The sequence below is a fragment of the Montipora capricornis genome, chromosome 12, assembly GCF_036669925.1.
Source record: "Montipora capricornis isolate CH-2021 chromosome 12, ASM3666992v2, whole genome shotgun sequence".
Lineage (NCBI taxonomy): Eukaryota > Metazoa > Cnidaria > Anthozoa > Scleractinia > Acroporidae > Montipora > Montipora capricornis.
Window position 1 is genome coordinate 18,198,103 of NC_090894.1, and position 15,328 is coordinate 18,213,430.

The 15,328-nt window shown below is 40.5% G+C and overlaps 1 protein-coding gene across 1 annotated transcript in view; it reads left to right on the forward strand.

The window, feature by feature from the left end:
* The window catches only part of LOC138025910 (fibrillin-1-like), a 58,714-nt gene that overhangs the window by 13,791 nt on the left and 29,595 nt on the right, over positions 1 to 15,328 (forward strand). The window contains 12 exon segments of the mRNA XM_068873052.1: positions 3,291 to 3,410; positions 3,770 to 3,877; positions 3,986 to 4,111; positions 4,202 to 4,312; positions 7,314 to 7,436; positions 8,478 to 8,606; positions 9,861 to 9,986; positions 10,795 to 10,902; positions 12,577 to 12,702; positions 13,698 to 13,829; positions 14,584 to 14,703; positions 15,030 to 15,152. Of these exon segments, the coding sequence (XP_068729153.1) occupies positions 3,291 to 3,410; positions 3,770 to 3,877; positions 3,986 to 4,111; positions 4,202 to 4,312; positions 7,314 to 7,436; positions 8,478 to 8,606; positions 9,861 to 9,986; positions 10,795 to 10,902; positions 12,577 to 12,702; positions 13,698 to 13,829; positions 14,584 to 14,703; positions 15,030 to 15,152 (1,452 nt within the window).

A 15,328-nucleotide genomic window follows, 5' to 3' on the forward strand; every position in this document is an offset into this window, starting at 1 on the left:
TTGTAGAGCGGAAAACGCATGCAGCTAAAGTTGCTCGATGTTACATTTGAGGTTGACCCTTTGAACTGGGACACACTTAAGCAATACAGGACGTTTTTCATGTTTCTGTTACAGGTTGAATTAAAATCACAAAAATTTGGATTTATCACTGCATACAGACTCAGCAAAATTAAAAAAAATTAAAAAAATATTTGATAATTCAAAATAAATAACACTTACAAGAGCCAAGGTTTCTGATCAATAGATTATGAAACCCTTTTTCCTGACTTTTCAAAGTTTTGTTTTTACGTGCTTTTGATTATTACGAATTCAAAGGAAGAAAAAGATAGAGCAAATAACTAAATTAATTATTATGTATGTTTCAGTTCTTTTATTCCTTAGAAGATAATTTAATATTGTTGCCCCCTGCCCTCCTAAGGAGATTCATCAATGAACAATGTCCTTCTAAAAAGCTCTGAGAAAGAAAAGTAGAATCGGTTGTCATGTACAGTATGCCTAACCTCAACCTTAATGCTAACCATCTAAAATCAGTGCCAAGACTTAACAACCATTGGGGTTTTATAAAATACTCATGAAGAATTTAAGCTAAACTAAGTTCATCCACTCACCCCTAGCATCAATTTACGTACCGTAAATATATCACACGTACTTGATAATAATTGATGGGTTTTTGTTGATGTTTTCTACTATCAATTTCAACCTAGTTTAAAATAAAATGACCTAGGTTAAATTAAAATTAACCAGAATTTAAATTTAGCTGTGACATTTCCATAGCCTCATCTAAACACGAGGGGGAGTTGGGAGAATTCGAGACAGTTATGCAAACCGGAGACCCGAGACGTACGGTAATTATTTATCGCGTGCCATACAGTGCTGAGCACCCTGTCTCAACAAATGCTTTCTTTGCTGAGTTTTCGTGAGTCTTTGGGTCTTCAGCAACATGTAAAGGGGGCTACTCACATCCATGGACACACACTGGATCTGATTGTAACGCGCCAATCGCAATCTGTGATCTCTATGCCACAGGTAGACCACTTGTTTTCAGATCACTTTGCTGTTAACTGCAGTCTTCAAATGCCTAAGCCGGTCACTTATGTAGGAACATAACTACAGAAATCTTACAGCTGTTAACATTGATCGACTAAAACAAGATCTTAGAAACTCTGAATTGTGTACTAGCCCTCCTAGCTCCCTTGATGTGATGATTGACTGTTACAACTCCACTCTTACGCACATTCTGAACCGTCACAATCCTCTCAAAACCAGGGCTGTAATTGTAAGGCGACGCCTAGCATGGTTGTGTGAGGACATAAGAGAAGCCAAGAGAGCTAAGCGTTGGAAAAGGACGAAGTCTTCATCAGAAATTGAATGCTATAAATATTTTATGGAGGAAACCAGTGGCGATCAGGGTAAACTTTTCAGGGCTACGAAGAGGTTGCTGAAGAAAGATTCTTGTGTCCAGTTCCCACCACACGATGATGAATACCTACTGGCTAACGCTATGGGGACTTTCTTTGTCAAGAAGGTATCTGATATTAATTTGGATTTTGATGCTGCTGCACTAAATTCTTCTGGTTCCTCAAAATATGACTTTGATCGTCCTGTGAGAGAATCATTCAGTGAGTTTAAGCTTTTAAATGATAATGACGTCATAGAACTGGTGAAGAATTGTGCTAAGAAGTACTGTGATTTGGACCCAATGCCAACTCCATTAGTATTGATGTGCTTTTGCCTGTTATTTAACAGATGATCAATCAGTCTAGAGACCTGCCTCTTTTCCTGATTCATGGAAGGAAGCCATAGTAAATCCTCTGCTCAAGAAACATGGCCTCAATCTTCTGTATAAAAACTATCGCCCAGTTAGTAATCTTTCTTATGTGTCTAAATTGACAGAACGCTCGGTATCAGATCAACTGCTTTTGCATGTCTTCCAATGGTCTCTATCCTGCTTTGCCGTCGTCGTAAAGACAACACCATAGTACTGAGACTGTTCTTTTAAAGGTGAAGAATGACATTCTTATGAATAGATTCACTTCACTTCACTTCAATATGAACAAGGGTCACGTAACTTTGCTGGTTCTTTTAGATTTAACCGCGGCCTTCGATACCGTTGATCACGAGTCTTCAGTCAAGGTTGGGTGTCTCGGGTAAAGTCTTGGAATGGTTCTCATTATACTTAAGGAACAGAAGTCAACGCATCTCCGTCAAGGGGACTCTCTCTGACCGTTTTTCCTCGCAGTATGGTGTTCTTCAGGAATCCTGTTTCGGTCCTGTATAAGCTTTTTAAGATTGTAAACGCACATCTACCTGACGTCGTTCATTAATAAATAAATAATAGTCTTTATTAAATACCAATAACGCATCAGCCGTGCCTTATTTACAATGGATATGAGATATGTGAAACATTATAAGATGAAGAATAACTACTAATAATAAACTATGCTAAAAAGACATCTGTTGACAGAAGTGGATTTAAAAGGTAAAGTACAAACTCTAGGTAAGATGTAATAATGGCCCCTGCTGCGTAATTGCCTAGTACGTCTCGGCGGTAAGAGATCATCAAGTGCAGTGGTGTTATATGTGATCTTATTCCATGGTAAAACTATCACAAATACTATATTTCTTCAAACAGTATCCAGATTTAAAAGCCCAAGCCCAAAGCCCAAGCTAACAGTTTGTCTATTCTCTTTAGATATTTGTCATAATAACAGCAACCCCACACCTCAATAGCATAATTATGTGAAGACTCAGATAATTAAACTTTGGAAGAACACATCTAATTGCTCCTTAGGGTAGCCATAAAATTTACAAACTCTTAAAATATATAAACGACTGCTGGCTTTACTAAGCACATGATCAATATTTATAACATAATTAGGATAGTACGCGCATTCTCATTGGTCAATAGCTGTGTTTAGATGAGAGCATGGAAACACGTCTTTGACATCACACGAATTTTGATTGGGTATGTGTTGTCAGACGCGCGTTTTGATTGGTTGGTAGGAAATGTGAGCGTGTATCAAGAAAATTTGTTTCAATCAAGACTTTAAAAATGCCAGCATTTTCCTTCATTTGTCGGATTATCTTTGAGAAATATTTTATAAAAGCAATAGAGGACCTTTTTCCGTGTTTCCGTAGCCTCATCTAAACACTCGGGGGAGCTGAGAGAATTCTCGACAGTTATGCAAAGCTCTGTATTCAAATAAGTTTGGTAATGTCTGTTGGCGGTTGATGCAGTCTTAATAGTATTTGAAACATGCGATATTTGGTTTTTCTGTTTTGTTTTTAAGCCGATGGTACTTGTGCTGGAGTACGATGCAGTGAGCGTGCTCAATGCCTATACGCCGACGACAACTCCAGAAAGTGTATATGCAATGTGGGATACCAAGGCGATGGACGGAATTGTGCTCGTATGTGCTTATAAAACTTGCCACAGCGTTGGGCAACTTTTCTTTACATTGGTAGTTTTGGATACACTATTGAACATCCTTGGGAGATTTTCCTACCTTATTAAAATAAAAGTTCTCTTTGTCATTACCTTAAGTTTAGATAAGCATAGAGCCCCAGAAATTTCGTGATAACATGCAAATGTAATGTAAGATTTGAAAGTCCAGTTTGTGGTTTGCGTTTTATTCAATGCATGCTTAATTTTTACAGAAGCTAGCAACAAATATGTCTTGAATCGCGCTGGATAAAACTATGACAAGCCCCTTATCGCCATTATCCCATTACCATCTTAAAGATTCTATTTTTTAAAATTTATCGGTAGCGCTTGACAAATGTGAAGGGGTCCAGTGTGGACGTAACGCATCCTGTGACGAAGCGGGAAAGTGCGCTTGTCATCAGGGTTTCCAAGGCGACGGGCTGCTGTGTAAAGGTAAGATTTAGCAGAACTACTAATTAGCAAGACGAAGTCAGAGTAAACTGCTCAACATGTGTTCTCAAATTACTCCAATTGAATCTATGACTTGCGTTTTAATATCAGATATAGACGAATGCGACGACAGTGTGCGCGAATGTCACTCAGATGCTAACTGTACAAACAACGTAGGGTCCTATTTATGTCAATGTAAAGACGGGTATCGTGGAGATGGGTTTACGTGTGAAAAGGGTGAGTAAAAATGTAACATCGGAAACACAACACATGCATTTCACATTAGTTTTATCTGAAGAGATTTCTTGGTTAAATTTTCATCCCCAGAGGAAGTCCGTTTTTCTTGCGCCGATCAAAATTGCCATTCTCAAGCTAAATGTGTGGATAACAAATGTGTTTGTAACAATGGTTACCAGGGTGATGGAGTCACGTGTACAGGTGAGTATCCCTAAATCGTGCTACTTTTTCGATTTATTTATCAAAAGCGGACATTTTGTCAGGGTTTTTCCCTAATAATCATGTGATACTCAGAGTAATCAACACTCAAGGCAATTTTTTTTTTCACCACGTGTTGGTGGCGAACAGTAACATTGTGTGTCATTTGTCGACATTCTGGTTCCACTGTCGTAACCCGTAATTCTCAGAACGTATGCAAAGTAACTATACTTTGCGCGACAGTATTTCAAGCTTGAAGCCAGTAGGCTATGAAAAGATAATGAAAAATACCAAACTTAAACGAGGCTTACCTGTAAGGTGAAGTTTGATTTGGGGTTCTGTGAGTCATTGGTCGGGAGCGAAGGAGTAATGTGAGAAAGCGCACGAGCCCGGGAAGATCAGTCTTTAACAGATGTGAGTACTTACACCCAATCACGAGTGGGGTAATAACACGTGGGTGGGCACATGTCTCCTACGCTCCCGACCAATGACTCACAGAACCCAAATCAAACTTCACCTTACAGGTAAGCCTCGTTTAATTTTGGTATTCTGTTTCGTCATTGGTCATTGGTCGCTACGGAGTCACGCTACGGAGTCAGGCCTTGACACGTATGAATGATCTTCTCGATCTTCTCAGAGGTTGGATAGACTGTCATTGTAATTGAGTCTATAATAAAACCCATGAAGGTGATTCGATGTTGTGGAACAAAGGATGATTTTTCAGGGTGTACAGTAAACCCAAGGGAATCAAATAATTTGACAGTATCCGTAACATTTCTTTCACAGTCATCATAGTCATCACCCTGGAGATATGAGTCATCAATATGACTTGCTGAAAGGTGTCCCAGCTGCCTTAAATGTGAATATACTGGCTTTAATAATTAAGTAAACTTCCTGGGGCAAAACGCCAATCCATTTGGAAAACAAACATATTGATATAGTTTTCCTAGCAACTTCAGGTATTTTTGGTCGGCAGTGGCGATAGGCACAGAATAATAAGCATCTTTTAGGTCTATTGATGCCATAAAACACCCAGGTTTTACCATATGTAGAACAGTGTTAAGCGAGTCCATTTTAAAATGGTGATATTGCACATGAGTGTTTAAACATTTGAGATTTAAAATAACTCTGAAAGAGCCATCCTTTTTAGCCCTAGTGAAAATAGGAGAGATATATTCCCCTTCTTCGTGACTACTTGGGGTAATAACACCTTTAGCAAGTAGTGTATTTATTTCGGTATCAATGACACGCTGTTCATCCAAATCAAGGATTTTCTTCTCTCTGGAGGCTACTCTTTGATATGGAGTCCTGGTAGATTTAATTGGCTGGCCTAATATCATTTGCAGTATCTCAGGGTTTGAGGTTAAGGCCTGCCACTGATCATAATATTCTCTCAGCCCCCCTGCTTTAAAGCAGAGAACTTTGTGCTCAAGATACTGGAACATATTTACCTTGTCTGTCAGGATATCAGAGCAGTTCACGGGCTGGATTTCCTCTCGGTTTCCCGTGGTTTGTAGAAATTGTTTTGTGGCCGGTAAGACCGGCCCCTCTTCCCTAAAAAAGGCTTTCCACTAGAGTCAGGAGATTTGCCCTTCCAGCCATCGCTATGGTTGCGGTAAGATGACTTTGCAGTAGTCGTATGGCCAATCCTTTTAGTCGCTTTGATATTGTTGAGCTGAGATTGCAGCTCATCGCCAAATAGCAAGCCCGTGATGGGTACTTGAGAGCCACACAACGAGGAATGTTCGTTATTTAAGTGTGGTTTGATAGCGTCGCGTCGACGGGTAAGACAGATCAATGTTTACATGACCTAACAATGCTAGAGCATCCGCGTTATACGTAACTAATTTCCCCAATGTCTCAGTGAGAGCCGGCGCTGAGGTCTTGTCAGGATCTGCACGGATAGCCAGCAGTGTGTCAGTCGATTTGGCGACAGCACTACCGACTTTAACAAGGACTTTCTGCATGTTTGCAAGGCGTATACCCGCGCTCCTGGTCCCGTGCTTCAGCTTATTCCATATCTCGGGGTTGACCTTTGGCACAGTTAATTTCTCACTTCGACTCGGCTCGATTGTATTTCGCCAATTTTTCTTTTAATTTGGCTTCCTCCAATTTAGAACCCCATTGCTTATTGACGATATCCGCCAATTTCTGAGCGACTTTCGGGGCAGTCTGCTCGTCCGACTCAAAGTCTTGAGCAATTTCATTGAGCAATACGTCCTCTGCAGAGCTGCCCCGTTTTGGCGGGTCGCCGTTGGGTGAGCCAGTGAGTCTGAAGACAATGAGTCAGCGAATTCTTCGCCACAGGGCACAGACAACGTGCTTGCTAACGTGTTGTCAGCCATGACCCAAATGAGTTCCACCATGCTGTCCAAGGAAAAGGCAATGAAACGGTTAGCTGAAGAACCAGAAGACCATGCTACACCACCGAAAAGGAGAAGAAAACTTCCTGCAGCTAGTGCCATGAGCGATAGCGGAGATTTAGACCCTGAAAAGTCGGATTCCGAGGCACTCACTTGCTCGCCCAACGGCGACCCGCCAAAACGGGGCATCTCTGCAGAGGACGCATTTCTCAATGAAATTGCTCAAGACTTTTTTAAATTTTCTTCTTCCGCCGGTGAAAGGGCGTCCCTTCCACTCATATTTTTGGCAGCCATGCGGCGACCCTTCTCGGCGCTCGTTCAACACTGAGCGCACAAAACAACACGCGTCGGACCTTCCCGAAGGGCCGCACACAACTGATCTTCCCGGGCTCGTGCGCTTCCTCACGTGACTCCGTAGCGACCAATGACCAATGACGAAACAGAATTCAAAAAAGGGCAAGAGTGTTAAAAAACCAGTCTGACAAGAGGCAACACCAAGGTTACCATAGTCGACACATTTACTTGGTAATTGGCACGCATCCAGGTGTAATTAAATACGACTCTCTCAGATCTCCCAGTGACGCCGTCGTACTTGGACTCCCTGCTAGATAGCTAAAGCTGTAGACTGTTTCGTTCTTCAGACCTTAACGAGTGCATTGTGGGTAATGACTGTGATGAATTTGCTGATTGCTCTAATACCAATGGCTCATACACGTGCTTGTGCAAAGATGGTTACCAAGGCAACGGGAAGGAGTGCGCTGAAGGTGAGACGAGATGTTTATATTTTTTACCTTGCGAGCAGAGTCTCCTTCCAGGAAGAGGAAGAAGACTCTGCCAGCCGCCTCGACATTATTTGATTTGCCACTCAGCCAAAGAAATGGGCGAGTCAGTCCAGTTTCGTCTTGTCAAACCTTTTTTTTTTTTTTAATTTGTCTGTATCATCAATCGGCACGCGTGATCAATATTTTTTGAAATCTACAACAGCGTACGTAGCAATTTTAACTGTCCCATGAGTACTTCCTCCGTATGTTGGTTACGTAAACTAGTCTGCCGGAATCGAGTTACCTTTTAATTTTTTCAGTAAAAATTGAAAGGGCAAAGTGCAAGTGCGTGTTGTCCTAAATAGCGTGTGTATATATATATATGGAAAGAACTCAAGTCACGTGAAGCCATCGCTACTGTGTGCATGTGATGGATGAAGAACCTTCGCTGATCCACAACATCAGGAACTTCTTATGCAACACCCAAGGACAGAGAAAAATCTCTGACCCGGGTGGGAATCGAACCCACGACCTCCAGATTAGATCACCGTTGGTCTACCGACTGAGCTACAAGGCCAGACGGGAGCAGGCCGTGGGAGTTTGAGGACAAACTTGGCCGAGCCGACACATGCACACAGTAGCGACGGCTTCACTTGAGTTCTTTCCATTGAAAGGGCAATTTAAAAGTATGAACAATCTTGAGTTTCCATGGAAATGATTCCTTGGTTGCCTTGTATTTGCCAGAGTTGTTCGAAAATATCCAGACTGTTTGTTATGGTTTTCTGGTTTTACGGTTACTGTTCACGCGGACTGACACCCGAATACACTTGAATTTTAACGCATGCTCAATACGAAATGTCGAGGCGACTTCCTCGTCCCGACTCACCCAGAAAGATCGAAGGAGACTCTGCTCGCAGGGTATATGTTTAGAATACTCTGCACCGTGTACTGCATAGTGGGAAGGATCCGCGTAGTTCCTCGTTAGAAGAAACCAGCCATCATATCATTTACTGATTTTGTTAACTGTGATATTTGTTCATACAGTGACTCCCATTGGTGGCTGTAATGGACAAAAGTGTCACATATATGCTTCTTGCTTTGCTGATCCATCTAATGGAAAAGAATCCTGTGGATGTCGACTTGGATTTCTTGGTGACGGATTGAAATGCGAAGGTCATTACATTTGATTTGTATCATTTGTTTTTACGTTCAATTTGCTGCATGCAGGTTTTGAAATTTCTTTAAATTTAATTTATTGGACCTCCGAAGTTTAATTTCGCGAGTTCGTTTTGCGAAAATACTTGGACATTATTTTTCATTCCTGTATATACATGTACCTCATACCAACCAAAACACCCTTATGGCGAGTATTGGCTAATCAGAGAGTGAGCATTATTTATGAGATATTAGTTTCCTTTTGCGATATAACAGGTGAATACAAATGGGAACGACGCAGACTAAGTGACTTGCAAGAGCGACAGGACTGGTAACCACAAAAGGCACCTTAATACATTTTTCTGATTCCGTTCTCGTCCTAATGACGATGTGAATTATTCAAAGGAGGTCATGTTGTAGACGTGAGCACCTGAAGATAAATTTCAATTTTCCTCAAAAATTCCATGTCCTTCATATCAGTTTGATTCCTGTGAGAGTTGCTAAAACATTTACAGCCTGAACAACTTGGAGTAATCACGTGATATGTTTTCAAATGAACGGTCTTGTAGCCGTCGTCGATACCCTTGCCGAAACTCCAAACTAAACTAGTAAAGCCCATTGTGACGATTCATAGCGTGGAGTTTTTAAGTATCCCCTCGTCATGCTTCTTGTGGTCGTTCTTATCAATACATCCTTAAACCTGGTATTCAACAGCGAAGCACGCACAAGCTCAAGCCTCCGAAGTGGAATCGAACGTCGACATATGCATAAGCACACGCATATACTCAGAGTGTGGGAACGTGTGATTTAATTGGCCTGACTTGCCCATTATTAGTAAATTCCATTGTGCTTTTGACATTTTTTGTTTTCACTCGGCGTAAGGAGAACGCAAGCACAAGGGCGAGGGCAGGAAAAGAAAACTTTGATCCTTGTGCTCGTGTTTGCGCTTGTGTTTATGCTTGGGTCGAAGCCGTTTTCACGGTAAAATGAGGGCTATTATGCTTGCGCCGATTTGCGCTTGCGCATGTACTTGCGTCGCCAGTGAAAACCAGGCTTTAGGTTACCTTGTCCAGGTTGTCGAGCATGCGGGACACGGAAAAGTCGCTCGATGCTTCTGATTGCGCAGAATTGTCTTTTGAAGCCAACGTGTCCTTCACATTGTTGCTGCCACATTCGACAATGTCACTCAATGCTCTGGCTTCTAAAATGGGTTCCAACTTGAATGTCTTTCTCTGTTGTATAATTCTATTTGCAATTCTATCTTTGCAACAGACCTAGATGAATGTGCTAATATGTTGGATTTTTGCCCGGACAACAAAACTCAATGTATCAACACATTGGGAAGTTTTGAATGTTTGTGTAAGGAAGGCTTTATGGAAGTTAACAGGAAGTGTGTCTGTAAGTAATGAGGTCTTGAAAGCGCAAGCAGTTTTACTTGCTTCTTGTCTTATTCTATATTTATGATTGCCGCTGTGGTCTTTAAAAACAAAACAATATTGATTCATCCAGTCATTCTTATGGCAAATTTCCTTCAAAGATTTGAAATTACAATACAAATTTGAATCGTAGAAGTCGAGCAAACCAAGAGTTTACTGATTTAATCAATTTTGGCAAGTATTCATGTCATCCCTCTATTGTTTCTTTGGCCGATGTGTCGCTGTTAAGATTCATCACTCAACCCTTTCATTACTTCCGTTTTGATTCATTCCCCCGAAAGAAGTGGTGCAAAATCTTGCTCCTTTGCCTTTGCTAAGGACTTAAGCTTACCGAGCGGTTCAGATTGTGAAGATTTTAAACATACAGTATTTTAAAACAAGAAATATATTTAAGTTTTAAATGGTGCATTCTCGCGATTGTCCTGCGCTTGTCCTATACTGTCAGGAATCGCAGTTGCTTTGCTTTTACTGAATGCTGACAGCACTTACTATTATAATGACTGTCACATTAATCTAGTGAAATGGCCAAGCTTCCACCAGTTTCCTAAAGCTCAGTGGCAGAGCATTCGCGGTGGCTGTAATCGAAAGGTGATCGGCTCGTTTCCTGTTATAAGAACTCCGCTTTTGTTCAATTATTCAAGATTCGCCATCGCAAAAGTACATTTCTTCCAGAAGTATATAACAATCACATGACCCCTTCAGGTATTTGTTCATAGATACAACTTGAACATAATTGTTGCTAAGTATGTGGATTTTTTCTTGCTTTAAAGCTGATGACACGTGTATGGGTGTCGAATGTGATCCCAATGCTCTGTGCGACCCTATTCGCGGATGTTTATGCAAACCCGGTTACCAAGGAAACGGAAAAACTTGTCTGGGTAAGCAAATTCAGCAGAATGGAAATTAAGAAAGAGGACAACTTATAGGGGAAAGGCTTTTAGATTTGATTCCCCAAATGCTGTTGGCATGTTGCGTCTGATAAAGAAATACAACGCAGCCTGATAAAAAAAAATTCCATATTTAAAATTTACTGAAAACAGGAGGAGAAAAGATTGAGAATTGTAGCAAACTTTGGAACTGTTTGTGTGGCTCTAGCGCTTTGGTTGACTTCTTCCATTTGAGTTCAGCTCTCAATGCTGTGTTCTGCGCTATTTGATTTAATTAATATGAAAGTTACCGTCAAAACGAATTACCCCGCTATTGCTAACGTATTCCAATTGAAGAGATAAGCTTATCTCTTTCTTTTACATCCGTGCGTCACGTTGAAAATAAGAGCGGTGCAGAACTTTGAGGAGTGTTGTCTAAAATGGAACTTCAAAGACTTTTTCTGTTTAATCGTTTTCATCGCGGTCATCGTTTATAAGTTTTTATTTGATCGATTATTAAGTAGTTTGCGATGTTTAAACTGACCTCCAAGCAACGGCCCGATCGCCATACTTGCGCAAAAAAACAATCACGAGTGTTTATGAGGAGAGACGGGGACTACGATTTATCCCCATATCGGAGAGTTCAGTCTGCGTGCATTTAACAATTATCCTGCGAAATCGCGCGGAATATCGCCTGATACTTAGCCGACGAGGCGTAGGCCGAGTTGGCTAAAATCAGGCGATATTCCTCAAGATTGAGCAGGATTCTTGTTTTAGTATTCAACATATTGATGACAAAGCACAATTTTCTACGTTTATTGGAAACAAAGCTGGAAAAACTACCATTTTTCTGCGCGACACACAAAATTACGTATATCGCAGGATACCTGTAGTACGCACGACAAATATTGAGCGCGCTATGACCATATTTGGACATTGTCACAATGTGTTGAATAATAATAATATAGATTATTATTATGCAGATACTGATGAAATACCAGGATTTCTCCTTTTACTAAAAAATCATATCTTCACCGCGCGCAGTGAACATATTATTTTTATATTTCACATGTGAGAGAGAATATGGTAAAGAACGCGATTAGCCAATAAAACGCGATCTTCGTCTTCTTTGTAAGACTTTTTTGTGCTTCAGAATAATTCTTCTCTAGTAATTTAACATTATTTTTTATTGCAAAATTTAACATTATCATGATTTGCTTTTCATAACTTTCATATCTTGTTTCATGTCACACAACATGCGTGTTTTAGCGGTTGGTGACACCGTTTTAATCTTTTCAAAAATGAAGAAAACAAGTTGTTTTAAATCTGGACATTTCATCAATATCTATATAATAAAAAAAACATTACATGGCCGCTAGTGGATACGAATTTTATCTTCGAATGCTGAAAGTATGTCTCACTCGTTCACTTCGCTCACTCGTGAGAGATACTTTCAGCACTCGAAGATAAGATTCGTATCCCCGCGCGGCCATGTAATATCCTCTATTTATACAACACATTTTGACAATGTCCAAATATGGCCATAGCGCGTGCAACATTCGCCGTGCCTACTCAACAGGTATGCTGTGATATACGTTATTTTGTGTGTCAAGGAGAAAAATGGTAGTTTGCCATGTTGTTTTGTTATGGTCTCGATTTAGTTGCTTTACAATTTTCTGTCCAAAGATGAAGATGAATGCGATCCTTCTCGCAGCCCGTGTGATCTGAATGCAACTTGCACCAACACAGCTGGATCTTATCAGTGTCAGTGTCGAGCTGGATTCACTGTGGATGGTATTCGTTGCCAAAGAGGTGATAAAATGAGACGCGGTAGTTTGTGACTTGTGTCTTCATTATCCATGTTAAGTGTACCTTTGATAATTCATTTGTTGAATCCAAGCCTGAGATTGGCCGAGTAATTTAATGAAATCTTTGTTGTTGGTCAATTCCGGGCTCAGGTTGAATCCGTTTTTACCTACAATAGGTTAAATTGGTGATACTCATTTTACTGTGGTTGAATATGCACTTTGCCTAGTTTAAAGCAGCTACCACCCCACCCCCCCCCCCCCCCCAAAGAAGGACTGAAACACCTTTTCCTTCCCTCCATCTCTGCCTTACGCACCTCAACACACCTTCTTAATGTTTCGTATCATTTTATCGGTTTCTACATTCATGCACTTATCCATTCAGTCTCAACATTACAACATAGTAAGGACACGCTTAACCCTAACGCTTAACCCAACACAGTTCTTTCCATTATTTACTTTTTTATAATAAGTCAATTGAAATCCATGTATAATAACCAAATTTAATCCTAACCTGGGGCCCGTTTCTCGAAAGTCCCGAAACTTTAAGGGCCATTTTCAGGTGTCACCATTCCCTCTGCATCTCAAGAACGGAGAGGATTTAAGTCGTCAATTTTTACCGTCATTTTGCTTTTTGTTGCTTGAAAACATGTCAAAAGATAGGCTTTCCAAAATAAGCGGTTGCCAGTTTCACAAAAGGCTTTTCGGGCCCCTGATCCTAATTTTTCTTTAGGCTTAATTTAGGCCCCGAAAAAAAACGTTTCTTCAGTTCACCTGAGAGCATACTCATCCTTGGTAAAATGAGGATCACCAATTTAACTTTTTGCAGGTAAAAGCGGATTCAACCTGAGAACGGATTTTACTGGCAACATCCTGTCATCTTACCACCACCATTATTATCAGCATCAGACATTTCGATTGATTTCGAGTAAGTGCAGTGGCACCCTGCCTTACGGTGGCTGTCATTTTTCTCTGTTTATTTGTTGTTCTCTTCTTTTTCAGTTGGTTCCTTAGTCGATGAAGAATGCAATGGCGCTGTATGTGATACACATGCTCAGTGTATTCAACCCTACGATCAACCAATGCAGTGCGAATGCGAACAAGGCTGGCAGGGAAATGGCCAGACGTGTTCAGGTAAGACGGATTGTTGGAAATACTAACCCAGTTGAGAAATGAGAGTGTTCTTCTTTGTAAATATGGCCACTTCTTAAACAGAGAAAATATCGTACCGTAACTTAATTTTACTACTTCTTTATAGATGCAAACATGTCTACGTTAAAGGGTTACGTTTTTGCACACGTTGGCCGTGTTACTTATTTATTTATTTATATTTATTTTAAGAGTCTTAAGTTCCTACGACCTGCTCCCGTCTGACCTTGTAGCTCAGTCGGTAGAGAAGCGGTGATCTAACCTCGAAGGTCGTGGGTTCAATTCCCACCCTGGTCAGAGATTTTTTTTCTGTCCTTGTGTGGGCCCAATTCCATTAGTAGGGCTAACGCTCACATGGTCTGTATGGATAGAAAACTAGCATTTCACATTACCCTCTAATAGTTACGTGTACATTAACCTCACGGAGACGAATCAGTTTTCCCCATCCAAGAATAAATTAATTTAAACTTGAAAGACTTGCTTGGTTTGCAGCTTACCGGTAATGAAACTGTGTTTACTATCATTATCACCGTGTCGTCAGCGTGGACGTCACCATTTAACACTTCTTGGCGTCTACCGAATATCAATTAATCAGAAACTCATCAAGGTAACTCATATTCATAGCGACCAACAGCCATTATCCCTAGTTTGAACTTGAACGTTAACAGACCTAACAGACCCAGGTGACCTTAAATTTTCAAACCTTTTTTGTCATATCCTAGTATCTTTCTCTTTTTAGATGTTGACGAATGCGAAGTTAACTATTGCCATCCACTTCGAGCTGACTGCATCAACACTGCGGGTTCTTATGAATGCCGCTGCAAGCCTGGTTTTGAAGGAGATGGAATCAATTGTACATGTAAGCTTCCAACATACAAAATATCAGAATCAATAATATATTTCACTATGCCGGGAAAACCGGGGGAAATCGACGTTTTACCAACCTTGCAATATCTTGCTCTTATATAGGTCTCTTAAACAGTTAAGGCTATGAAACACTAATTTACCAACGAAGTCCTAAATTACCCTTTGTAGAACACATGCACTAACAACGATTTTCCTGTTCTTTTAGGGTTAGGGTTAGCAGGCATCTTTTGCTTAAACATAAAATTGGGCATTTCTAATTTTACTATGAGATTTTTATTGCCTCTAAGCTATTAAAGGGAATTCATTGCTCTTTTTCAGCTGACGGCTCATGCCACGGTGTTCGATGCCATGACAACGCTACCTGCTTTAAGCCAACGACTGAGGTGCCTGGCCTATGTATTTGCAAAGATGGCTGGATTGGCAATGGACGGCATTGCCATGGTGTGAATTTAAAATTTGCCTTTTATGATAAATTAACTTAAATGAAATTCTTTTACTTATTTAATAATGACGCTGAAACCTTATTATTACCTTGTCAACGGTCACAGTTTCAGAGAAAACCCGAAACTTTCTCTTTAAGTTCCTTTGTCATGGATCTCTTGCTTACTGTCTTAACC